General features: G+C 38.3%; 1 protein-coding gene across 3 annotated transcripts in view; it reads left to right on the top strand.

Moving 5' to 3' along the window:
- The first annotated feature begins 3,854 nt into the window (after positions 1–3,854).
- Positions 3,855–27,208, top strand: part of LOC121872328 (hemicentin-1-like) — a 106,912-nt gene continuing 83,558 nt past the window's right edge. The window contains exons 1-24 of one of the 3 annotated variants that reach the window (XM_042375056.1): positions 3,855–4,007; positions 5,536–6,091; positions 13,806–14,035; positions 14,364–14,486; positions 14,934–15,095; positions 15,649–15,751; positions 16,702–16,839; positions 17,251–17,435; positions 17,858–17,930; positions 18,215–18,359; positions 19,076–19,197; positions 20,371–20,532; positions 21,317–21,439; positions 21,614–21,895; positions 22,070–22,155; positions 22,980–23,075; positions 23,305–23,452; positions 23,916–24,062; positions 24,532–24,627; positions 24,885–25,031; positions 25,636–25,764; positions 26,135–26,285; positions 26,778–26,905; positions 27,044–27,206. In XM_042375056.1, coding sequence (XP_042230990.1) covers positions 5,575–6,091; positions 13,806–14,035; positions 14,364–14,486; positions 14,934–15,095; positions 15,649–15,751; positions 16,702–16,839; positions 17,251–17,435; positions 17,858–17,930; positions 18,215–18,359; positions 19,076–19,197; positions 20,371–20,532; positions 21,317–21,439; positions 21,614–21,895; positions 22,070–22,155; positions 22,980–23,075; positions 23,305–23,452; positions 23,916–24,062; positions 24,532–24,627; positions 24,885–25,031; positions 25,636–25,764; positions 26,135–26,285; positions 26,778–26,905; positions 27,044–27,206 — 3,656 coding nt within the window. In that variant the 5' untranslated portion in view covers positions 3,855–4,007; positions 5,536–5,574. Of the gene's footprint in view, positions 4,008–5,535; positions 6,092–13,805; positions 14,036–14,363; positions 14,487–14,933; positions 15,096–15,648; positions 15,752–16,701; positions 16,840–17,250; positions 17,436–17,857; positions 17,931–18,214; positions 18,360–19,075; positions 19,198–20,370; positions 20,537–21,316; positions 21,440–21,613; positions 21,896–22,069; positions 22,156–22,979; positions 23,076–23,304; positions 23,453–23,915; positions 24,063–24,531; positions 24,628–24,884; positions 25,032–25,635; positions 25,765–26,134; positions 26,286–26,777; positions 26,906–27,043; positions 27,207–27,208 lie in introns of those variants that run through there. The other 2 variants (XM_042375055.1, XM_042375057.1) reach the window with 2 other exon arrangements.

Raw genomic sequence — 27,208 nt, forward strand, 5'->3', positions numbered from 1 at the left:
GCTAACATACACTAACAATATCCCAACAAATTTTGCATTAGACCAGAAATCGCATCCTCATAAAAATTAGAATGCATTATTTACTCATGTTTCCTTTTGCTTAATTTTACTTTACAATATAGTTTTCATGGTCATTCTTCTCATCATGATGCTCAGTTAAGTGGTGTTAGGCTTTATGAGTGTGGTGTATTGTTCACAAGGGAAGTTAAAAACCAAAAATCGCAGTAAGCCATCAGACTAATGAAGAGGTCTAAACCTACGTCACCATCCACCAGTGTTACCAAATCAGGATGTAGGTCTTTTTTTCTTTTTCTTTTTACGGGTGATCTATATGTACTATACTGTTAAAAACAAAAACAAAATGTACAACAGGATAACTATGAACTAGAAATAACAGAGAGAGAGAGAGGCTACTAACAGGAAGACAGGTCTGGGGCACCCCACTTCCTGTCAACCATATGCAGCTACTTATGACGTCAAGACAAGAATAATAATGATTACTTCATTATAAAAAGTAAACGAAAAGGGGCAAGTTTACATTGTTGGTATAATCATAATTTCACTTTAGAACATTGGATTATCGAAATGTATAAATTAAAACGGTTGTATCCCAATATGGATGCATGTGATCTTTATTGTTACTACAGTTTATTATTATAACACTGAATAGAAATAATCGTCTGGTAAAGTTGTAAAACATTACCTTTTTGTTTTCAAATAGAGATGTGTTTGTTTTTATTGCTTATACTTAATGCAATTAAGTTACATTGAAACTACAGTATACCTAAATTAGGTTTAAGTTACGGGAGGATAGGTTAGTAATGATGTAATTCACTAATAGTTTAAGAGTTCCTATATTGAAACCCGTTTGAATTTTTGAGATAAGAATTATCCCTACTTGGCGTGACACACACACACACATAAGCTATAATATTGTGGCTCTTGTCACAACGTAATGAAGAACATAAAATAGGATTTTATCTGAAGTGTTTGAGCAGCAGTAGTTTTGAGATTTGGTGAATATATTTTTAACTGTATAATACTGTGAGTTGTAATGGGTGTGTTGACGGTGTCTTAACAAGGAAGCTTCCCTGGGTTTTGTCTCAGCCTCAGTGGCTCTTTGTCGGACTTTTTGCCACTCGCCCTCGGCTCCCGGTCTCCTAACTCTGACCTCTTATCTTGTACTGAAAGGAGTGAACGTCAGGAAGGTCGCCACCACGGGAGGTCTTGACATTTTAAGCGCCTCACTCCTGCGGCCAACATCTCACCCATCTGCATATAACAAAATACTAATGGTCGACTATTGAAAGATGAATAGAACAAGAGCGGAAAAAATACGTAGTTTTCTTGGTTTACGAAAGTAGACCTAATGAACATCTCCGTGAATTTATCCTCACAATAATTCTAAATTCACAAATAAAAAATAAAAAAACAAGAAAATAAGGAGTCGGCAATAGGCCGGTTGGCCTGTGCATAGCAGCTCCTGTCGAGAGTTACTACCACTCTATCATCCATGAATCTATCTAGCCTCCTTTTGAAAGTTTCCAGCGTTCCAGCACTTACTACAAAGTTGCTAAGCTTGTTCCACTCATCCACCACCCTATTCGTGAACCAGTTCTTTCCTATCGCCCTCCTAAACCTAAACTTATCCAACTTAAATCCGTTGCTACGAGTCCTATCCTGCTCGGATATTATAAGAACTTTATCTATATCTCCTTTATTGATTCCTTTCACCCACTTAAATACTTCTATCATATCTCCCCGCACTCTTCGTCTTTCTAGGGAATGCAAGTTTAGTTTCTTTAACCTATCTTGATATGGAAGGTTTCTAAGTCCCGGAGTCATTTTCGTAATTCTTCGCTGCACCGACTCCAGTGAATTGATATCCATTCTATAATAAGGGTACCAGAACTGAACCGTATAATCGAGGTGCTGCCTGACTAGCGCAAGATATAGTTGTAATAAGACCTCTGCACTCTTATTACTTACACTTCTAGATATAAAACCTAATACTCAGCAATACATTCATGTGTGTATATATATATATATATATATATATATATATATATATATATATATATATATATATATATATATATATATATATATATATATATATATATATAATATATAAAGAGAGAGAGATTCTTAAAGTATTATACATATTTATTCAATTAATAATAAACTTAAATAACCCAACAGCTACTAAGACAAACCCAAAAAAGACCGTAACAGGATAGACTACACTACTCATGGTTACCATAATAACCATAGTAAACCTTCCACAGGATGCCAGAGGGTGTAGAATAAACGAGCACCATCGCCTGCGTGGGATTTAAAGGTATATTGACACAAAACAGTCAACAGGTATCATCATTTCCGGGGCTGAATCGTTTTTTTTTTCATAGTTTTATACCCAATAGGAGCGCAAAAACCGTCATGTTACCTATCTCGTCAAGTGCTTCCTGTATGGCGGGTTCATAAACATTCGATGTGGTTTCCATAAAAGTCAAATTAACCTCTATCTCACCAATTTCGTTTTATATATTGACTATTATCGGTGACTAACCCGTCGACGCGTTATTTATTTTGATGTGTATTTTCTTACTATATTTTCATCAGTGAGTTCTGATATGCTAATCATTTCTTTGGAAAATGATCCGTTTGGTAGGTGATTAGGCACCTAGGCGCTCACTGCTTTGTTTTCTCGGAGGTAATGAGGCGGTGATGTTGCATCCCCGTATGTAAAGAGCCAATCATATTGACACCGCGCGACGCCAGTATAGGTCTATCAGCCGTAAGGACTGAACAGCTGTCCTCACGTTCACAAAAAAAAAAACGTAAAATTACAGTACGTGTGACTGTTGGGGTGAATATATAACACGGAAAGCTAGCTGTCAGTGTCACTTGTGAGATCATTAACACAGTAAGTAAATGACGTTACTGAATGTGCAGAAAAGAGTACGACTCTACGAGCTAATTAAGACACAGATGAAGACAAGAAATACCTCATACTGTAGATATATTTTTGCTGGAGTGTCTTGTCAATCCAAATAGCTATAGACGAGGTTAAATAATATTAACATACTCCGTAATAATGTGCTGTAGTTTATAATATTTATTTGCCATTTAAAAATATAAATTTCGTCGTGAAGCGGCATATATTTCATCCCGGGATCAAGGGTAAATTTTTGGTGACATACATAGCCCCTCACTTAACCAATTTACCGTAAGATAAATTACCCGGCCCCTCACTTAAATTAAACTACATTAACCTAATTAAACTTTAAGACAAATGGAGAGAATAGCTTGTCAAACGTATTTATAACGTGAATGTTTATCCCAACGAGCACTACTAATTCTTGTTGTCATTGTGCTCCAAATTATTGATTCGGAAACAAGAGTCAAGGTAGTGAAAGTCTTTCTATAAGTCTACCCGTTTTGCCAATAACATGAATAAATAAAAATTTTTGCAATTAAGACAATGAAATCTAACCACCCTGTTGTGAAGACGTTAACTTAATCTACTGAACGACAACTGATGAAAAAATAACAAGTCTAAAGGTTGACCGAGCTCAGATTGTTGGTTACTTCTTCATGCTCTGTTTACATTACAGAGGTGCCACGTCTGGCTGCCTTGGGCGTCATGGTAAATTTTGAGGTAAGCGCCCTTCCTCTTATATCTTGTCATGAAAACTTATTAGAATATTTTATTGGTAGATATAGGTATCTAGATTAAAGGTTTATACATTGATTTTTTTTATTTATCATTAAAGGTATCGAATGTGGGTACGGCACAGTTGGCGCCAAGTGGGAAGATCGGGCAGGGTGGGAAGGGCAGCCAGGCAGGAGCCACGGGCCAGCCGGAGCCACGGACAGTTTCAGTCAAGGCCAAGGCTCTCGTGGTGAAGGTGTTCCTCAAGGCGGGACGCCCTGCAAACACTCGCCACTCGTCTGCCTTATAGTTTGTCTTCTTGTTATTCGCGTGAGCCATCATATACGTCGAGGTAATGGACGCTATTAGTGACAAGACTGTTTCCATGATGTTGGTGAACACAGCGAGTTCAAATTGTGACAGTGTGTAGAAACTACTTGGCATTTTTGTGAATAATGTCTTACTGATTATTGTGATTGTGTTTCAACATTCTTTGAAGACGTTCAGATAATAATTCCACAGTGCAAAAAGAAGTGGAAATGGTATTATTGTAGAGCCGCTGACTTCGCTTTCCTCTCCTTTTGTGTGTTATTTTGTTACTAATCACACCTCCACGGGCATTTAAACGCGAAAGACTGAAGGATAAACAATTATTGTGTTGCGTCCATCCTAACCTTCGTGGACCGTGAGAAACTAACTACCCGATCGTGGATAAGTTGAACAGTTATCACAGAGCCTCTTGTTTGATCTCTTTAAAGGGAAAGTGTGGGATTGCTGTTATTTGATGGTTATTCATGGTGGGTGGACGTGAATGGATATATATGATAGATGAGGTGTGGTTGTTTGGTAGTGTCATATCACGAATACATGATCTGTTGTCAGTTAGTTACGTACTCCTTAGCGTTCAGATACTAATAGTATATAATAAACCGGTACTCCTCTTAGTAACTCAGCCACCCTCCACACACTTCACTCTTCAAGTCTTTCATTCCTCTTCTCATCATCCACAGTAACAGAGAACCTATCATTTGATCCCGTATTTACATTGAGTTCACAATAACCAGATATCAATTGTAAGACCAAATGTTTTTTTTCTTTCACCGTGATTGCACATTTATAATAATACAATATAAATTTATTCGGGATTTTGCTACAAAATCTTTGATACTCAACTGATGTGGACTTACGAATGTATGAGTAAAGCAAGATACGTTACAACCTAATATAATGAATTTATGGGAAAATATTCACAATTTTACTCTGAGTCTGTACAAATCATAGCATCTGGTGATGTCATAAAATCATGTTATATTTATCTCATGCAAATTCCGTCCGTACAGTAAACAACTTCGTGATTATTACTTGTACAACTACTCGTAAAATAAACCATAATGCAAGTATGTTAATGTCATAACTTAACGTACTGTACCTACAACCCTGAGGTTGTTGTTACCGGGGAGCAGCGTTGAAAGGCGTAACACTCTCCAGGCTGCCGCCCTGCCAAGCCTTACACAGCATCTCTATTTATAACTAAATCTGTTCTTTGCCTTATACTTTTCCAGCCTCTTGTTATAACAAGGATAAAATTAGATTATTTTGGTTGTAAGATACAAGGAGCTTATATCGCAAGGGCGTCTGTTTGTGGGTGGGTGTCATCAAGGCGTCTCGTAACATAATGCATCTAAGTAAATGAAAACTAATCCATCGGTATACAGACTGTTTGTTTATCCACACTGGAATGTAAGATCGTGGTGTAAGAGCCGCAGGCTGTCCAAACAGAGAAGCATTAAGTGCAACTTGAGACGATACCTTGTAAGGACGACACTTACGCCACCCACAGAGGTCCCCATGCTTTTCTAAAACTTGATGTCTCTATACAGGAATGTTATGATACACCCCAGTACGATTAGCTCATAATTATGTTAGTGAGAACAAATAACCAGCACGTAGGGTTTGCCCTGCTGCTGTTGCTGCTGGGATTTTCCTGGGGATTGCAAGTTCACTCAGATGATGGTAATCAGCATACTCAGAATAAGAGAGAAAAAGACTCTGTGAGTTTACTGAATTCGCTAGAAAATACCAATATTCCACAAAAATCTCGTCGGGAGGCGAGATATGACGAAGGTAATATCAGATATGACTCTGCATCAGCGGATAGTAAAGAAATTTTGGAAAAGATAAAAACAGCGTCCTCGACTAGGCTGCTTTCATCGCCAAAGCTGGGCGCCAAGTTCTCCCGAGGGTACATCGATCTGGGTTCCAGAGACCCTGTGGAAGAGGGCGCTGCCACCCTGGCCTTCGTGTTCGACACCACGGGTTCCATGTCCGATGATTTGCGGCAGGTGATCGACGGTGCTGGCAAGATCCTCAACACTGTACTGGAAAAGTTTGAACGACCCATCCACAACTATGTCTTCGTCCCTTTCCACGACCCAGGTAAAGTCTAGCATTTGTCTTTATTATACATTGTAGGTTTATCTCATTATTGTTCCCAGTTTAGGTTTGCGGTAAATGTTTATAATAAGTGCGCGTGGATTATACAATGTGTTATGGTGAAAAGTTTCTTACAGAATTACTGTATATTATCGCAGAACTGGAACTAGTAACCAGGCGTTAACTTTGAACGTTTCCAAAAACACTTGACCTCCGCGCCCATTAAGGAATTAATTAAACGATGGTTATTATTTTGCAGTGACCATTTACAGAACTTTATGGGGAGATGGAGCAAAAAATACTAAGAATACTGTAATCTAAATCAGATCTTTCTGGTTTCTCTAGTTAAGTTAGACATGTACAGTAGTATACTGATATTTGAGAGTCGTTTTTGCGTTTTACCCCACTGTTTATAATAGGGGATACAGCAAAGAAGTATTAGTAAGTAGGTGACATCCCTAATAACTCGTATCATCAAATATCCGAAGAGTTGTATAAAGATGATGTTCCTGAGAACTTTATTATCATTATTATATAATACTAAGCTATGACTTAATGTAACATGAACAGATTTTACAGGAATATGACCATCATTTCCGTATACATTTCCGTTGGAAATGATGTCATATTCGTGTAAAATCGTGAACAAACTATAAAACATTTTCGAGTGTTCCGTGAGTGGTCATTACAGAATATTTATCCCAAACGATAACTGAAAAAAGCTTCATTTTAAAAGAAACCGACGAAAGTTCGTTAATGGTCAGTGATCATGTTAAAGTAAGTCTTAGTTCAGTGATTGTTGTTTTAATTCGCGCAAAGGCTCCTCCCTTCTCAAGTCTGACATGGCGAGAGTAAACATTGGGGTCTGGCTGAGGTAATTGAATACCTACAGTACAGTGCTACACTGTACATATTAAATTTATGTATTTACTGTAGGTCGTACACACACACACACCGTATTATATAATAATGATAATAAAGTTCTCAGGAACATCATCTTTATATAACTTCGGAAATTCCCTATTCCATTTACTGAATCGACAACACTATAAGTGATATAGTTTGGAATTTCCAAATACAGAGTTTGATTTTTACAATAAAATATAAACTATAATAAAACCAAGTAAAGTGTAAAGTATATTCAAGACAAATCATAACTGCCTACTCAGTAGTATTTTCCGACTTCTAATATGAAAGCTCGGAATCGAGTAACGACGATCATCCAGCAATGATACAATGATATGAGATATTAGAGATGTCACCTTAATTGGTTGAGTTTTGAGGTGACTAAAGAGGCCGATACGGGACCAGCAGAGTTGTTCACAGATGTTGCATAAAACGATCCATGACAGAACTGTGTGTGGCCAGCGGGGAGCAGGCAGAGATAACACTTAAGTAACACACACCCGTGCTCGTTAAGTAATGTGGGTTTTCTTGGAGTGAAGTATTACTGACACTTCATGCTGGGGAAACACACGAGGAAAGCATCTTGTGGGAGGAGGAGCAAAGGAAAGACAGATGGCTTTGTTGGCTATACATTGCCTTACTGTTTACCATTGTTTGTGTACCTGTACTGTCTATGTACACTGTTTACCTGCGTTGTCTATACACATGTCAAACCAATTGTAAACTTGTATGACGAATTTACTGTATAAATATCAATCAATGAATCAGAGGAGAGGAGTTACAGATGGCCAGAAGGGTGGTAGAGATCTTGACGAAAAGAACTGGAGGGAACTGGAGGTTGACGTAGAAAGGAAAAAGGCAAGAGAGGTTGCAGGGATTGTGGAGGAAAGAATGAATAAATAGGAATGGAGGGAGGGAGAGTGGAGAGAGAAAATATTAATGAAGTAGGGATGGAGACAATATAAACAAAGATTGATTGGATAAAAGAAAGGAGAAAACGGAAGAAATCTAGTAGGAAATGAAATGGATATTGGGTTAAGAGGAGGGTCTTTCATAACATCGCCCTTGAGTGAGACCTCGACCTAGTTTTTTATTTCGCACCATACAAAACACTCGCGCCAATGGTGTTAGTAGGTCATAGTACTCTAAGGACCCACTGTGACTTGGGTACCCCTACCCCCTCGTGTCCTATGTATCATGTTTCACCGTCACGGGAGTCACAGTCATACTGTACCCGATAATAGTGAATTTAGGGAGATTTATATTAATATGGTGTTTTAAAAAGACTTCCCAACCCTAGGATTTTAAAAGACTGCGAGTTCGTCCATCAACATTAAGATGCACACTTTCACACTACCAGAGTCACCTTACGCTTTGACAGTTTGGTTTACACTCTTCTGAGAACTGTGTATGTTGGTGTTGTGTCAAATCGTTTTTCTCAAGAGTTCTTGTGAAGACAGAGGAAAATAATCTATTTAACACCGCCTTGCACTGATCTGACTCCGCATAGTTGCCATCTTCAAGTTTCAGATCTGATAACTCTCACACGTGTCTTTGGTTTTGTTTGCAGTCGGCTTCTAAAACTCTTTTTTTTGGCCCTTCTACACTCTGACTTGTCTTGATATTCATCGTGTTGTGTGGGGTGTGGTCAGATATATAGTTATTTACACACTGAACACCTCAAGCGTGAGAGGTCGCAGCGCTTGACAATAATTATTTCCAGTTCCGGAATAATCAGAGATACAACTTAAGGCACCCAGAGCTACTAAGACCACCCCCCATGCGCTCCTCTCAGTCCCAGACCTCCATAAAATATCACGGTGTGAAGGTATGGAACAACTTACCCCCACCCATCCGAGCAAAGACTACGCTCCCTTCCTTTAAGTTCTTATTACCACCATGCTATTGTACTATTCCAGATGTTACTAAATGTTACATAATACTTCCTTGAGATAAATGTATAGTATATATCAGGTGTCTACAAGAGAGCTCAGGTTCTCAACTGCCTCAGCCATGTTAATATTGTTATTATTATCCACTCAGTATCTGTATTTTTCTGGCTAAATAAACTGTTTCATTTCAATTAAAAAATTCAATTCGCTGGGGTGTCACGTGCCTGAGCGCTCGGGAACTCGCATAGCGTGAGGCATATGTTCACGCCTACGTTTCATACAAGCTATTAATAAATTGTTAATTGTACTTATTATATTATTATTGTTCTTAGTTACTTAGGTTAATTGTATATTTATGTATGTAATTTATATGCATCATTGTCTTACTCTGTTAAGTTCAAATCAAGAGAGTATTAATTAATTATATAAAATATCCAGCAAATGTCCTGAATCACGTGAGATGAGACGCGCTCCTCGGCGTGCCCACGCTCCCCAGTAGCGAAAAACCCGTGGCATAGGTTAGACGTGTCCATTCGTTCTCTAGCCTTGACCCTTGTCTAGTGCTTTATCCAGTCTTCTGCAATGCCCTAGGGGTATCAGGTATTAGTGACACGTTTAGTTAGGCCTAGGAAGGGATCCTGGTGGTAAGGTATCTCCTGTTTGGTAGGGATAATCATTTTGTAGTGATTGTTGTATATATATATTTCGTATGTCTTGTGTAATATAGTAATGTTAAGTAATATTTGTTTGGTCTAACTCCTTACAGCATATTTTCGCCCTTCCGGCATCACTCTTATTTTATTATACACTTACTTATTCCCTTAAATTCATGTTTGCTAGTCATTACTCCCTTTAGAACATAAATTGAATTAATTAATTATCTTCCCTTTTGTGATTCACTTATTTCAACTGTTCTTACTTTTTCAAGTACATTTAGTTGAGTAGGTTTTTGGTGAGGATAATTATTGCCGTGTTCCCTATTTGTTCCTTTATTTGTTAATAACTTGGGGTAGGATTCACTCCCCAAGTATAAAGGATATTGGGATCGCGACACTAGCTGTTCCCACTTGTTCATTCATCTGGTTCTGCACTGATATACTTACCTTCACAGTCTTCATTACTTTCCCTTGTATGATCCACCAGAGTCCATCCCTCCTTTTCATCAATCTTCTCTCTTCTGCTTTCAGGAATTCCTGGTCCAGTACTGTTTATCTACATTGCCGTGTGAGCTGGGCTTATGAAACGCACAAGTTTTCCTAAAATTAATGTTGTCATGTGTTCCTGCGCAAGGGACGATGTTTGCTTTCCTTCTCTCCTGTGTCAGTACTGGCTGTTATCCTTTCAACACTTCTGCAGATCCCCTGGCTGCTACTTGACCTGTTCTGATCCTACAAATCTCTGTCTCCTGCGTCCCTGCCGCAACCTGAGTGTGACGTGATGTTACAGTATAGTGTGACATGTTGATGTGCGTGATATTTTCCTGCGTGTAGTGTGTCAGTATTTGATGTTTCGTATATGACTTTTCACTGACATATTGTATGTGACGTGTCACTTTGTATAGTATGTGATGTGTTGACATTGTTCCGGTATCTTTAAATGTGGTACGACAAGGTTGATGCAAGAGTAGTGAGAGTAGCGGTGTGTGCTGGCGACCAGCCTCCTCCCGGGGTGTATCCAAGCGGAGGTGGGATGACCTCCACCTCTCTCTGTCCTTACCGGGACCTGTCTTGCCTCGTCTCAAGTGCTCTACCCCAAGGACCCCTCGAGCACCTGACGTACTCCCTCGTGGCTCTGAGGAAATCCTCAAGGGCTTGTTAGACCCCTACAAGCCACGCGCCGCAAGTCTTGGGGAGTGAAGTAGGTGTGATGCAGTTAATTTTTATGGATGCACTTATGGTATGAGAGAAGTTAACCTGAAGTTTACCTGTAAAAAATCGTTTTTACGGTGTTATGGTCCACCTGCCAGGGCGTAGTACTCACATCTGAGTCACAGATTCTCATATGTAGCCAAGGCGCGAGTTTTTAAAACTTTATTTGAATTGCCTTCATAAGTTGATCGGGTGGGCTAGTTTTGGAAGGGAGACCTTTTGTCTTGCCGCTCAAACTAGAGGTGGTCACACCGAGGAAAGGTCAGTGGCCTGTGTATGATCCCTCCATTTACTTGATAGTCTTGTCAGGGGGTATTTCGAAGGCGACTGTTGTATTGGTCTACCCGTAGTGAATTTTTTTATCATTTTAGTTACAGCTGTTCATCTTCCATCTGTACAGAATGTAATAGTGTTACGGTGTTACCATATTATCGAACTTGCTGTACCAGTCCCAGTCTCGAGTAAACAGTCAGACCGTATTACTCTCATATATATATATATATATATATATATATATATATATATATATATATATATATATATATATATATATATATATATATATATATATATAAGTTGAACAACTTGCTTCGTATAGTCTCAGTTATCGTGGGGCTGGTGAGCCTCGTGCCCCTCTCCCGTGTGTAAACAAACGGCCGGCTGCCAGCCACGTTACTCCTGGGGTTCAGCTGTTGGCTTAGTAAACACAACTTCCTCAAACATGGAGCTCTCAAGCCTTATTAAGATCCAGGAAGACGACGAGCGTAAATGTTCCCTTCCTGACACTGAATCCGGTAACAGTTTTTGATTCATTTTTACTTCTCTGATTATTATTAGGCATGGCACCTGTCTTGGGAAGAATTACTCACGAGGTGGTGCATGGCCAACAGATTTACAGTACAGTGCGAGCTTTTAATTTTAATTTTTAATTATTCTGTGAGAGTAATTACTGATATATTAAGTGGGAGCTGTAACTGATGCTCTCCCTGATATTTTTTTTATCCACAGTGGGGGATTCAGATACACGAAGCCAGCAGAACTGCATCCTTCCTTCGCCACACGCCAACCTGACACCACCACTTCCTGCCTCGTGCATGTTAATGATATCACTCACACTAGCAGCTGCGAAGGAACCATATTGGCTTGTACTGTACAGCAATTCCTTAAAATTACTGTATTTAAAATATTGAATATCAGGTGACGGTGGTTTATTTGCACTTTACTCATTATTTGACATTCGTGCACAGGTCCTTTAAAATTAAAAACAATATACTGTGTGTTTGGGGGCAGTCCGTGTGTAGGTGTGGGGGGGGGGGCATATACATGCCTGTGTGTGTGTGTAGTAGTAGTTGTTTGGGTGGCTAGGTGAGGGGCCAGTGTTTGTGTATGTGAAGAAGGTAATTCAATTAAAATGATTCTGTCATCGCTGGATGATCGTCAAACCCGATTCCAAGTTGTAAAGTATAGTAGTAGCAGAGGTGGGTGGGTGAAGGGGCAGCGAGCGTGTGGTAGTTGTTTTGCTTGTTTTTTTATGGGTGCCTTAAGTTGAGACGGGTAGTGTAGTGTGATCCTGGGACCTGGTAAGGGAGTCACCACGACACAATATACTGTATGACACTTAGATCAGCCAACGATCCCTTCAGCAAACTAGTAGCTTTGCCACTTATTAATTTAAGTATGTATAAGGTGTTGTTTTGTGTGTAATCTTCAATCCCTACCAACTACTGTAGGAGTTTTGACATATTGTCCATTAGGACCAATATTTACAGCACTTATACAAAGCTCCTCAGTTGGAGCTGAAATGCAGTCAAAACGTGCCAGAGATCTCCCGTCCTTTATGTTTTCCTCAGCTCTCAGTTTTCAGATGTAAAATCTGAAGAAAAAAAACGACAGCATCACCTTATTCTCCCGAGGGATGCTGAAATTTACCCAATGTGACATCCCCATTACGAGCACAGCGTAGGTCGACTCTTACACTGCCGTTTCTACTACCAAGACTTCCTCAGGTGTCTGCTGGAGGGTGGTAGTTGTGTAGCAGTATGGAAAGTCAGTCCACTTATTGCACACATCCTTTGGTTTCATACTTGGCTATTCGTACGACTTACATCTGCATCATTTTACTTGTCTTGTTGTTGGTCACATTGTGGCTAAACAGATCGGTAAAGACATGTGGAGAAAATGTGAACCACACTGACATATGAGCCAGGGGAATGGCTGTAGAAATTCTCTATGCTGATCCTAACAAGATTTTTTAGGGAATGAGACGAGAAACCCTCCTGGCTTAGAAACAACCCATCCCAAAGTTTTTCTGCCAAGTTGTATGATTTTGTTTCAGATGATGGATGAATTGTCTTAACTTTTTTGTAATATACACTTTCAGAAATCCTCCATTCACCTCTGCTGAACACGGTATGATCGGTGATTTTTTTTTTTTTTTTACGGGGATTAGCCCACCCGGGCACAGGTCACTGACCCACATCGGGGCCTGTAGTAGTAATAATAATATTAATGATAATAATAATAATAATTCATAGTACTGTAGATGAAATTATAATAAAAAATAAAAAATTGAAAATAAAATAATAATTATAATAATAATAACAACACTGTAATAATAATAATAATAATAATATAATAATAATAATAATATAATAATAATAATAATAATAATAATAATAATAATAATAAAGAAATACAAAAATGAAAAAAAGATCATAAGTGAGAAGCAATATATGTATGTTGTGTTGTCCAAGTAAGAGAAACAATTGAGACCCTGCAATTGTGTGTAAATGAGGCAGAAAGTCAGATCAGCAACCTGGGACTTGGTCACAATTTTCGTGATGCCATATAGCAGCAGGGTCTACCATTAGACAACACATTATGCTTCCAATATCTTCCCAGGCGGTAGTACCTCCCTGTTTGATAGCTGCCTACTACCTACAGAATGACATGACCAGTAAGATGAGAACGACTGCTGAACAATAGTAAAAAGGGAATGACTCACCAGAACATTATATGATCAGTAAAATACTATAATTCTTATATTTACAGAGGTGGGACCCATGACTGTCACAGCTGATCCACAAGAATTTCAGGAGTCACTAAAGAAGTCGTTCATTTTTGGTGGTGGCGACTGTCCCGAGATGGCTGTCAGGGCGATCAAGATGGCCCTAGAAGTTAGTCTCCCATCGTCTTACGTCTACGTCTTCACTGATGCTCGTGCTAAGGACTTCTACCTATTAGATGATGTACTAAGACTAATACAGAAGAAACAGTCTCAGGTCAGTTATTAATACAACAGACTTACAGTACAGTCTAGTGTTTTAATGCCTGGGAATATGGATGTATGTGTAACTGTACCTCACTTATATGTGTACAGTAACTACTTATATATAATGTATTGGAAGTACATATGAGACTATTATTATGTCTTAACTAACATATGATACAGTAAAAATTTGGCTATGAGGTGTTAAAACATGAAATTAGGTTAATATTCTTAGATGCATCACTAACATTCATCTTGTGATTTTCGTGTATTGTACAGTAACTTAAGAGAACAGTGTAGGAGGTGTGATTTATTATACCATGACCTTAACTGTACGACAGGTGGTGTTCGTAATGACTGGTGATTGCGGTAACCACACCCACCCAGGTTACCAGGCCTTCGAGACTATTGCCTCTACCTCCTCGGGCCAGATCTTCCACTTGGATAAGAGTGATGTGAAAGAGGTACAGTATATATATATTATTCATGTGAGGGCTACCTGGTGAGTGGTGTTATATCCTTCCTCCCTTATGTTCAGTCTTACCAGGAACCTAAACCATTTTTCCCATTAATCTAGGGTGGATTCTGCATTCACTAAGTTTTTCAAGAATCTACCGTAACCCCTACAAATATTAAGGTTCTACAGCATTACTCTATCCCCTAACGTGCCATTAATGACATATTTTGTATTTGATACTTATAATAAACTGATCTATCATTTAATTAATCACAGAACTCTTTATATATTTATACTGTATAATGATCTTTACCACCTTTAGGTTTTGTATTATTTTCTAGCTTTAGATTTGAAGTAAGTTTATCAGTAGACTTGATTTGTGTACCAAGTGTATTGTTACTTCTTGAACATCTTTTATCTAATTCATTAATCTCTCTTTCTCCTAACTCACCAGGTTTTGAATTTTGTAAGATTATCGTTGGAATCCCGAAAGGTAAATCTTTTGTCCATCGACCGTGAGAGCGAGGGCCCAGGAGAGGAAAATTTACCACTCTTGGTTGACCGGACACTCAAGCACTTTACCATCTCCGTCTCAGGGGAGAAGCCCAAGATTCAGGTGAGACTGGTACAGATATTACAGTAATGGTTGTTCATGTTTTATTACAGAGGAGAGATAAGCACTTTTCTACACTGGACACTGTAGGTCGTAACAAAGAATAAACTGACTGCCTCACAACACTTCCCCCCCCTCACCTCACAGCACTTCCCCCTCACTTCACAACACTTCCTCCTCACCTCACAACACTTCTCCTCACCTCACAAAACTTTCTTATTACACAACAATTTTCCCTTCACTAATTCTACCATTTCATAAAAAATTTTCACAAATCATAACTTAATTTTAGTTGCATTCGGTTGAAAGGTTATGGAGAGGAATAGCGTATATCTACACAACGCCGAAGCTGAACGTGGCTGAGCAATTTCCCATTTTCTCAGACACTTATGGTTGATTTCATGTTGTGGAGGGATTTGACTGTCCTCTCCACTATGCAAGAATACAGTAGTTAATTTATGCTAATCTAAGTTGAATTCTAAAGTTTGAAAATACAATACAATATAGTACTTGTAGACTACATTAATATTCTTGCTTAATGTGGATATTGTTTTAGATTTATGGTCCAGAAGGGGAAGATGTCAGCCAGAATACAGGAGTGGAGAACTTACTGGCCTTGGAGAATGTGAAGATTGTAGGAGTAAAAGAACCACCGCCAGGTAAGTACTCTACCACCACCACCTCCACTGACTCCTCCTTCACCCACTTGCCTGTACCCTCATTCCTCAGCCTTATAATGTCTGGTGAGATTGTCTAGACCTGTCTTGTGTCAGGGTTAAATATATATTTTTAATGTTTGGGGAGTAATGCACCTTCTGAAATATCATTACACTAAGTTCATAAAGGTTTTCTCTCTCTTTGCACACAATTAAGGCTCTTGAGTTGTACTATTCTGTATACTCCTTCTGAGTGTACTGTACTGTATACCTCTGTGTGTACTATTTTCCAATGTTTATTTATGTGTCATCTTTGTCTTAAAACTAAAAAATTCCTGTATCCTGGTAACTTATATTAGTTTAGCACATCACTAAAGAAGGGTGACCATTCTGTGCCATCTGTCACCTTTCTAATTCATCGTCAGTATCATCCTGCAGCTCTGATGTTAACTGTCTCTTCAGGTCTTCACACTTCTCCATTACCACTAATCTTTGGCCATCCTCTGAGAGATTTTTTTATTACAAAAGCCTGTAAATAGGGTCTGACATGGCTCTGATCTCTAGGGTTTCCTCTTTAGTTGTCTTACCACATTCTGTTTTCTCATCTTCATTTATATCTGGTTGTTCCGTTTCTATTGTTGGTGGTGGAACAATCTCTTCTTCTTTTCAACACCATCCTTGTATGCTCCACTACTAATCCAATTCACTCTTTATACACTAATGACATAAATTTCCCATAGACACCCATGCTATAAATTGAGATACATCCCAGAACATTTCCCTCCCCAAAAAATAATATTCACCTCAAATTGGAGTGTTGATGGGACAGCGGTACCACATGTATCTCAGCACAATGTCACAGTTTCGAGTTCTGGCCCGAGACAGACATGGGAACGATGACACTACCAAACATCACAGTTGCTATTTACTGTACTGTTTTCTGTTACCTGCAGGTCGGTATAACATCTCGGTGGGCAGTGAAAGCAAGTACACCGTCCGGGCGACTGGACTTTCCTCTCTCAGTTTTGATTACGGGTTTTCTCTTGAGCCCACCGTTAATTTCAAGGAGACTTACCACAGGCCCATGAAAGGTGAGGCATGTATGAGACACTTAGCAAGCTTTTCTGTCCCTTTTACTATATGCCATCATTGTGTTAGGGGTAATAATGAAATGCTAAATAATAATAATAATAATAATAATAATAATAATAATAATAATAATAATAATAATACAGTAATATACCAATGCAACTTTATCATCCACATATTACAGTAAGGAAATATTAAAGACAAAACCCTGAACAAATATTTCTGGCATTGGCTACAAACTCAAGTTATATGAAAAATAATGTTCAAGCAGTAAAAGATAATCAAAATAATATGATGGAAATCTTAAGCATTGGAATTTGTTTTGTCTTTAGATGACATAAGTAATAAAAATATATGAGTGTAGAGAGTGGTATACTGTATATGTTTATCTTCTAATTGTTGTTTGTTGTCAGGTGGTTCATCGTATGTGGTCGTTAAGCCAGCAGACATAACAGAATTTGGAGACATATATCGCCTGCAGATGGTATCCCTCAAAGGTGATATCCTTGAAGACTTACCCCTCTATCGCCTGCCGGGTCCACAACCTGTTTACAATGGCACGTCCTTCCTTGCCCCTAATGAACCTTTCAACATTAAGGTCAGTAAATGTTGTTGGTATCAATTGAAGACATGTGTTATCTGGATTAAGTTTTGAAAGAATAGGAAATGATATAAACTTAAAAGCCATTATTGAATCTCCTTCATTATACGAACTTGAACTTAAAACACACATTACAGTTCATCTTTCTTTAGTTTATTCTAATTTGACATGTTTGGGCCTTTCATCTACCTTGTATGAGAGATTGAATGTTTATGAATACTGACTTAGCACCACAATACCTAAGGTCATATGGCACCATAGGTAATTAATGGTAAAAGGTTAAACTAAAATAAATATGACAGAAAATAAAACAAACCAGTTGTATGAGAGTTTAACACTTAACCTCCTCTCATAACCAGTCTTGAAGGCCTTTAACATCTCTATAATATACTTGTACTCTTATTATTAAACCCTTTCAGATCTTTGGACGAGACGAACACGGTTACGAGTTTGAGAGGTTTTCCCCAACGGCAATATCCTCTCAGCTTCCTTGTGAGTTACACCTGATGAATGTCGGAGAATGAAAAATTAAAGTGTTTTTTTTTCTTCTTGATTATTTATTATTAGTTCTTCATTATTTTATTCATGGTAATTTAGTGGAGCTACCTAAAATGGATGTGATAGCTTGTGGTTTAATTTCGATCTTTATTCTTTATCTGATTTTGTGAGGAAAGATAATATTGGCCTCAAGTAGTATTTATGAAGGCAATATATTTGGATATTACTACTTTTTATTTTCATATTCTTCATCATTAATTGTTGACTTTTTACCACAGTTGCTCCAGAGGTTGTATCGGCTGAACGAGCTCATGGGTACTTCGACGAGCCTGCCATTATTTCCTGTCACGTTAAGACCCTCGTGCCGTTTACTCTCTCGTGGCAGAAAGGCGGCGTAGAACTCAGCCCTTCACAAACTTACCCGTGAGTCACTGAGAGTACAAGTACTATTTAGGAGTACAGTATACTTTGTAGATACAGATAGATAATATATTGAGTACGTCCCTGTATGTGTTATGCTTGAGAATGGAAATTAACCCGATTCAGAAATTTTACAAGTTTTGGAAATAATAGACCTGAATATACATAATATATTCAATAAAGTATGCACAAATATATTGGATTATGCAGTCTTCAGGTGACCCAACAATGAAATACAGTATACAAGTTTTTGTTAACAAGAACCTGATTATAATTTAAAAGTCAAGAAAATGGCTCAAATTTTAATTGTAAAAGCTGTAAATATAAAATGCAACTGACTAAGACCTGAACCTATAGATGTCAGAATAGCTTTAGCCTGACCCCACTCTGTCCTTCGCTGCCACTTACAAATGCTGTATCTACTATTATTTTAATTCATTATCCATTAATCATCAACTCCCTAACACAAACCATCCTTGATACAGTCTCTTGTTCTTATACTTTGAAATGCTCTATTATATATTTTCATCACTGTTTAATTCTGAGTACTATAATTTAATGTGTTTTCCTCCATAGCCATATTACTCTGATGAATCTATCCTTGGGGAGATTATATTTCATGTCCTTATAAACGTCTTGAGATAAACACCTATTCTTTTAGACTTCATGTATATTCACTAGGGTTCATATAAGCTCTGTTAATGTCTCTTGGTCAACAGTCAGTCAGCAGAAGTGGCACACGTAGTGGAGTCTCCCACCAGAGAGGATGAGGGGCGTTATACGTGTGTAGCTACGAACATCGCCGGTAGTGCCTCTTCAAGCATCTTCCTCGACATGAAGGGTGAGTAAAGAAGTGTATAGTTTTCTCAAGAGCCATTGTTTCACACACTCTCCTCCATATGACCTCTTTTGGTATGTTAGCAGACCTTTGATAACTTTTTAATTTTCATAGTAATCTACTTCTTGGTGTTTAGTCTTCTAGTGAGAGTATAATGTTAACTATTAATCATGTTACCAAATATATCACGGCAAGTTTGGTTTTAGAAGGTACAGTAGAGACCCTCGAAACTGGACCTCAGGAAGCCAGAGATTCTCTGAAATTGGACATTATATTTTCTGGCTATGTGAAGTTTTGCTTCTACTCACACACAAACTCAGTTGAATGTTTGTTTTGCTTTAGAAATATATATTGGTAAAATTAAACCAAAGATTCAAGGTAACTTATGCCTGGTGCTTCTTGGCGTCACATGAGATCCTACAATATTATACCATCATGACACAGTGCTGGTGATGGTACTGACATGGGGTTTTGAAGGCTAGAGGATGCGTTGTCTGTAACACTAACACTCAACGCTGCTACCATCCTGAAGTGAACAGTGTATATGGTAGCAGATTTTTTTTGAAATGGATTGAAAAACAGTACAGGTATATTATTATTTTTATTATTTTATATTTGTTTCACTATTTATTTCACAAAACATCTGCTACCAGGTGCAACTCTCAATTTTTATAAGTATATTTAATTATTTTTTTATTCAAAGTATTGTTAGCATTTAATGATGTTTTCTTTATCTTGTTATTTAAGAAGTAAAACAAACGTTCAGATGTGTTTGTGTGAAAGGAAGCAAAACTCGAGGCAGAGGGCAACATGGATGACCCAGGACCCAGGATATTGTGAAATCATCAAAACAAATTAAGTGTTGATCCTAAGGGTCCCAGACTTGAGGGTCTTGACCTGTACTCATTGTTGTAGACATTACTGTATTCAACAACAGAAATAATGGTACAATATCTAACAAAACTTGATGAAAGTTTATTCTTTTAATTTGTCAGTGTAATGTATTCTTTAGTTAATACACATTTTCTTTGTAGTTTTTTGTTTGTTTCTCAAATCTTAACCAATTTTCTCTTCAAGTTCCATAATTGGTGTTTGCTGTGAATCTTATTTCTCAGTAACTTACCTCACTGTAGCTGTCTGTCTCCTGCTGTAGCTAGTTGTCTCCTACCCCTACAGAACCACCCCCACAGATTGCTGCCCCAGTCAATACCTCAGTGATACCAACTCAGGCTGCTGTTCTGTCCTGTGAGGTCAGCTCCACTGTGGAGTATAACCTAACCTGGTACCGTTATGTTGTCCAGGGGCAGGTGCAAGATTTCTTCGGAAGAACGGAAACTAGTAGGTACAATCACCGATCTGGTAGGATTTCCTCACTCTACCTTTTGTAGCATAAATTATTTTTATATCCAACATAACTTGTATACTGTTTTGATTTACGTAACAGCTACCATCAGATAATTGCAGCTAACCAACTCAAGTATGGAAAATGACCATACAATGTTTGTGATGATGATTCTTAAGTGTAGCTTTGTGTTGTATACTGAGTGACTCATTATACAGTCTGTATATCACATCAGACCTCTCGAACTAATGAAAAAATGTGTATTGCCCTCTCAAAAGTCCCTATTCATAAAAATAACTTTGACAGGACAGTTACCATTGAAGACTGAAGACAAAGAGTGTTGTCACATTAGTACCATACACAATGCCCTGTTTTGTAACTTTGTGCTTTCTGCCTCACATCTTTGTACTTGTTATGATTTATGCTTGTTTATAGAGTCTGAAGCGTGTGTGTTATTGTGAGGTAATATTGCCATTGTTGTTTTCTTGTTGCCACCGTGGTCAGGAAGAAGTTGTCGTGTCTGCTCTCAAACATAAAAAGAGGCTTGGAATCAGTTTTGTATTTATAAAAGTCACAGGGCCTCCACATTCTAAACTACTTTTCTTTATTTAAACAGAACTTTTTTTTGCTACTGCATAACTTGGAAAAAATGGCAAATAATTAAATTTTATGAATAAGTTTCCAAAGCCAATGACATCACAGTAAGGATTTGTATTCCTTCTTCCAACCATGTCATCACAATAAACATACAATACTGACTTATTGTAATGCTTCCCACAGTTGGAGAATTTGTGAGTGTTGAAGGGTTGGAAGGATACCGAGTGCTGAGTAACAATTCTCTCCTCCTGGAAGATGTTAGCTTGAGGGATGAGGGCTGGTTCAGGTGTACAGCTGCCAATGAAGGTAAGTACAGTGGTGACCTTAATTTAACCTATTTTATACCACTTGACCTGCCTGCACTATTCATGTATCATCTCAGTGATTCTTGTCAAATGGAAAGAGTTATTGGCTTATGACAAATAAAAGTATGTTTTGATTTTGTTGTTTGGTTCTTTGTACACATACTAAATTACACAGGTGGAAGAATCTCCCGAGAGGTTCATGTATCAGTGTTGGCACCTCCGGAAGTGTCCATTGTGCCAGACGTGGTGCTGTACCAGACCAGGGATAATATAACCGTCTCCTGCACTGGTCGTGGTTTCCCAGAGCCTACCATCAGCTGGTGGAGGGGGAACACCCAGCTGACAGGGACCAAAGGAAGGATTTCTGTTTCTGACGACCATAAGCTGAATCTTTTTCTAGCTAACCCAGAAGATGGTGGACCTTATACCTGTAGTGCCTCAAGCTCAGCGGGTACAGGTGAGTGCCTAGTGTTTATTCTTCACTCTGTAAGATTGTTCAAAAAAATCAAATGCCATATCCCAGTGAGGAATTTATTTTTTTCCTTTTTAGTTTTACTTTTTTAGTTTTTTTTATTATAACTGTAATGTAATGGAGAATATTATAAGAACAAACAAATGATTTATATTTCAGTAAGAGCGACGGTGATGTTGAACTTCATCACAGCGCCTCAAGTGACAGCAGTGCAAGAACAGGTGCTGGTTGGTAGTGGTGATACAGTAAGTAAGGATGTCCACTGTGTATTTATGTACAGTACAGTATATATATTCATATGTATTGACACAACCGAAGACATGAACCTTTAATCAGTAATATAAACTGTTAAGGTTAGGGTAGAAGAGTTTATATATGATCCCAGGGCTACAGTTTGGGTGTCTTCCTCTTGTTGGCTTTATTGAGGGCATGATTGACTTGGTGTTACATGCCTGTCCATCTTCCAAGTACTGGAGGTCTTTTAGCATTCAAGTATCTGTAGCTTAATTTCAAGTGTTATTTTCTTTGGCTTCTTCATAGGGAGATCTCCATTTACACAAACACTTATATGACATTATGGAGCTTCGTCACCAACACAAGCACTGGATAGACCACCTGCCCAAATGGCTAGTAAGCTGATATGTGGTGAAATGATTAAAAAAAGAAAAGAAAAAATGATTAAGTTCCTGAGGTTAGATCACACTATAAGCTGTACATGCAAGCTGGTGAGTGAGAGTACATGCTGAGGGTTTCCCACAGTCACTTCTCAGGTGCAGTACAGGGAAAAAGACAATGTAGAGTACACAATGGTTACTCTTGATTGTTTGCATATGAGGTTGACCTCATTCAGAGAGTGACTGGGGGGGGGGGCGGGGGGGGTAAAAAATAAACGAGAATAATTTGAGTGAGACCATTTACAAGGAAGGAACCTGTAGTAGTTAATTGTCTTTTTATTTTATTTCTTATTTTGTTGTAGATATATTTAACATTTTCAATATATGTGAACCGATAAACCCAAAATTCAAGGGTGACATGAGAACACACACAGTAAGCTATGTGTGTCTGACAGGTGGTGCTTCAGTGTCAGGTGAGAGGGACGCCTCCTCTAACTGTCAGATGGTTGAAGAATGATGCTGTAGAGGTCACCCCAATGTCCTTTATCCAGGTATGCTGTCTTCTTTAGCTCTATATATTGATACATATATTTTACTTAGTATTTTATGTTAACATTGTGAGCCCTGTGGTAAACTTGTTTTTTGAAAGTAAAAAAAAAATACCATTTGCCAAAGTGTACAGTATATTATTTGTCCCTGTGATAAAGAATTTGTATTTCCCAATTTGTTGATATTTATCATATTAATGCAGCACTTAATAAGTACACCATCATGGTACAGGTGGAGGGTGACCACCTGAAGATCTTGGGTGTACAGGAGAATGATGCTGGTTGGTACACCTGTATAGCCACCAATCTAGCCGGCACAGCACAGGCCCACATCTCCCTCAGTGTTGGTTCACCACCCACTGTCATTCATGCCCCGGCAGGTAACTCAATTTACATGACAGTGTGAACTTGTCTTGCAGTCTTTGTCTAGGTAACCAGAACGAGTAGTCGTGTACAGAACAGGTGAATGACGAGGTTAGGTTCCTTTAATAATCACTAAACACCAGGTAGATGAGGTAACTATATAGTACTGTATTATCTACCTGGTATTTTATTTTGCGTTTAGCTTTCTGTTAACGCAAAGTTTTCTACTGTATTAAAAGTCATTCTATTCTTTTGGCATTCTGTTTACACCTTGTGAATGAGGTCGCCTCTGAGCGAAACATAATCGTCTAGCGTTAGCCAAATAAAATATTAAAAGTGGCGTCTCTGTAGTGAAGGGGTTAATGTAATTTTTATAACTCAACAGGCACCTTTAATTTAAATTATGTTTTGTAATTATTTTATATTAAACATTAAAAGTCGGAAAACTTGGTTCATCTCCCTTCATGTTATCTATTACAGACACTGTGGTGGAGATCGGCAGTTCAGGGGAGTTGTCGTGTTATGGGGTGGGTGTACCGGAGCCCTACATCACCTGGCGTAGGAGTGATGGCTTGCCCTTCTCCACACGCTTCACAAAAGATGCTGATGGTAACCTCGGAGTCACAGGTAAGGTTAATACAAAAATTTTATTTGTAATTTAAGAATTTTGGGATTGTTTTTATAGGGTTAATATCGTCTAATTATGCGATTGTTTTATGTCTACGTACAGCTAATTGTCTTATGTTCATTCACAGTAGCATAAATTTTTATTATATTCTCATCAGTTGTGTACCAACAGTCAGACTCCTCCCAATATAGTCTGTGATTTCGTGTTGGATGAGCTTCTGAAGATATTGGGACTATAGAGAGAGGGACATTTGGTCCTCTGATAACCCTTGAAAAACTATACCATATACAACATAACTTTTATTCTACTTCAACATTAATACTGTAAATATATAAGTTACAAACAAACTCTAATTTACAATGGATTTGATTTACAGAAGTTTACAGTTACGGGAAAATTATATCTCGTCTGCACACGTTTGATCTATTTGCAAGTCCTGAGGAATGTTTTATTCTTTTTTACACACAGCTATAGAAGTGGAAGATGAGGGTAACTACATATGTACCCTCGAGAACCAGTACGGAAGAGTGGACTTACAGGCAACACTCTCGGTATCAGGACTGTGTGAGTTATGTGATTTTCATTCGTTATTTCACCATTTAAAACCTTACTAGCCATATGGGTGGTTGAGTTGTTCTTTGTTACTTTATGAACTTAATTTTGTCCAGTTTATTGTCTTAAAGAGATACTGTATAACTTAGAACTTGTACTTGGGAGGTGTTAAATCACACTTTGTACACATAATAAATAATGTATCTTTACAAATGTGTGTTAGACAATATGACACAAAGGATGAAGGACTTCTTGTGTGTTTGTGACAGTGGCCCCATTGATCGCTGCACCACCGGACCCGTACCTGAAGGTCGCTCTTGACTCGCCTGTCATTCTTCCCTGCACTGTGGTCATAGCCAATCCTCCTCCACAACTTGTCTGGCTGTTTCAAGGTTCTCCCATTAGCCTGGACAGTGGTCAGTAGTACAGAGGGTATCATGGTCCTCTGGAATATTGTTTTAAATATATTTTGATAATTGTTTTTAGTTAAATTGCTAATTCGGATACTACTTTTTTGGTGTAATGAAGTGTGTGTTTGTGTGTATGCATGTGTGTTTGTGTTTGTGTGTGTGTGTGTGTGTGTATGTGTGCAAAAAAGTAAACTCTCCTTTTATTAATTTTCATATTTTATCTTGAAGTGTTCTGACATCCCCATAAACCCCTCACTTATCATTCATGTGTTCTGCCGAGTCTTGGATGTGCCTGGCGGTAAAACACTTATGAGGATCTCTCACTACCCCATCACTTCATGGCATCAGCTACCAAATGTCCTCCTCCTGACATAACTGTCATAATCTTCACCGTGAAAACTCTTGAGTAACTTTCAGCATTTTTGTACAGTATTCATAGATGATACCTCCCATGTTTTGCTTTCTATTTCTTCCATCATATGCTTTTTCTAGAACCATGATACCACAAACAAATTCTATCACATCTAAAATTTCCTTCCAATTTGATGAAGCAAATATATGATCTACATGTCTTCCCTTCCTCTTGTCTTATCTTCACTAATGATTACAGGGATGGTCATGGAGGCAGATGGTTCCCTGAATATCTCCAGAGTACTTCAACATGATGAGGGTGACTATCAGTGCGTTGCTACGAATGTTGCTGGAAACTCCTCCTTCACCTTGCACCTCAGCGTCCAAGGTAAAGTGGATGCTTAGAAAACCTGTAAATGTATAGATACTGAATCTTATGTTGTTAATGCTAGTTTTATGTTTATTAGGAGTGAACAACGTCAGGTTTGTTATATTTATCACGTAGTCCAGAAGCTAGATGCTGAAAACTGATAACTTGGTGAAAACTTTAAACTTTGTTTTGTATATCAAATCAAAGCTCCCAGTCATAATCTGTACTGAGAAATGTATTAAGAAAAAAGATGTTATTATGTTAGAAAATTAAAGAAACATTGTGAGTGATGTCTTTGAAACAACTAAAAACATGGAGGAGTGTTCAGTACAGTATTGATATTTGAAGATGAGCAACTAACAGAGGGCATTTTTATCACTATTTTCAGTTCCTCCTCGTGCAAAGACAAATCGCTTGGATGAGAAGGTCGTGGCTCTGGAGGGTGACCAGATGAAGCTGAAGTGTCCAGTTAGAGCTTCTCCTCCACTGACGTTTATCTGGCACAAGGACGGGCAACGTATCTTAGGCGGGTCTCACAGGTGCGAAGATGAAGTAGAGAGTTGGTTGTGTGGTGGAATGGGTGGGAAGGAAGGTTGTATGGTTGTGAGGTAGAATGGTTGGGAAGGAAGAAATGTTGATATGTTTGCCCTTGTTTTTGTCTATACAGTATTGTGTTCTTAAAAAAAAATAATAATTATGCATATGTAAACTGGCATAAATAAAATGAGTTTCCACACTAGATAAAGGACCAAAATCTTGCTACAGTATCGGAGATTTGGGGGGTGGGGCTGTGGAGCAACCTATGAGGACAATGTTGGGATTAATAGAGAAACAAGAATGTATTAAATTAATTACAAGGAGGGATACGTGTCTATTATCAGTTCACAGTTGGGATAAGAATGAGACCTAGATGAGCATTGATAATATTAAACACAGAAGATATACAAGATGTTATGAAGAAAATATGTGTTATTATTCTTGGGAGTGAGTCTTTATGTAGAGTGAGTGGCAAATGTTTTTATTTCGCTCAGGATGCGTTTGAAGAAGAATGGAACCCTGGCTATAAAATCATTGGTGACCGAAGATGCCGGTACTTACGTGTGTACTGCCGTCAATGCCGTTGGTGCCACCAAGATACCTGTAGTTCTGGAAGTTCATGGTGAGACATTATTATTTTTACTTTGTCCTTGTAAATTATATAAGTGCATATAACTTTAGCTTGGAAAGATATGTTTCTGCTGTAAAGTTTAAAGGGAATTCTTTTTATCCATTGTGCTTTTATATATCCCCCAAACAGTTCCCCCAACGATTAGGGAAGATTCCGAGATGTACTCTGTGTCCGAGAGGGAGGTGTTGGTGGTACCGTGCGTGACTACTGGGATCCCACCGCCTACTCTTACCTGGATTCGTGACGACCAAACTCTCATGTGGAACAACACGCTCAGAGATGGATCACTCGGGT

The sequence above is a fragment of the Homarus americanus genome, unplaced genomic scaffold, assembly GCF_018991925.1.
Source record: "Homarus americanus isolate GMGI-L3 unplaced genomic scaffold, GMGI_Hamer_2.0 scaffold5589, whole genome shotgun sequence".
Taxonomy (NCBI): domain Eukaryota; kingdom Metazoa; phylum Arthropoda; class Malacostraca; order Decapoda; family Nephropidae; genus Homarus; species Homarus americanus.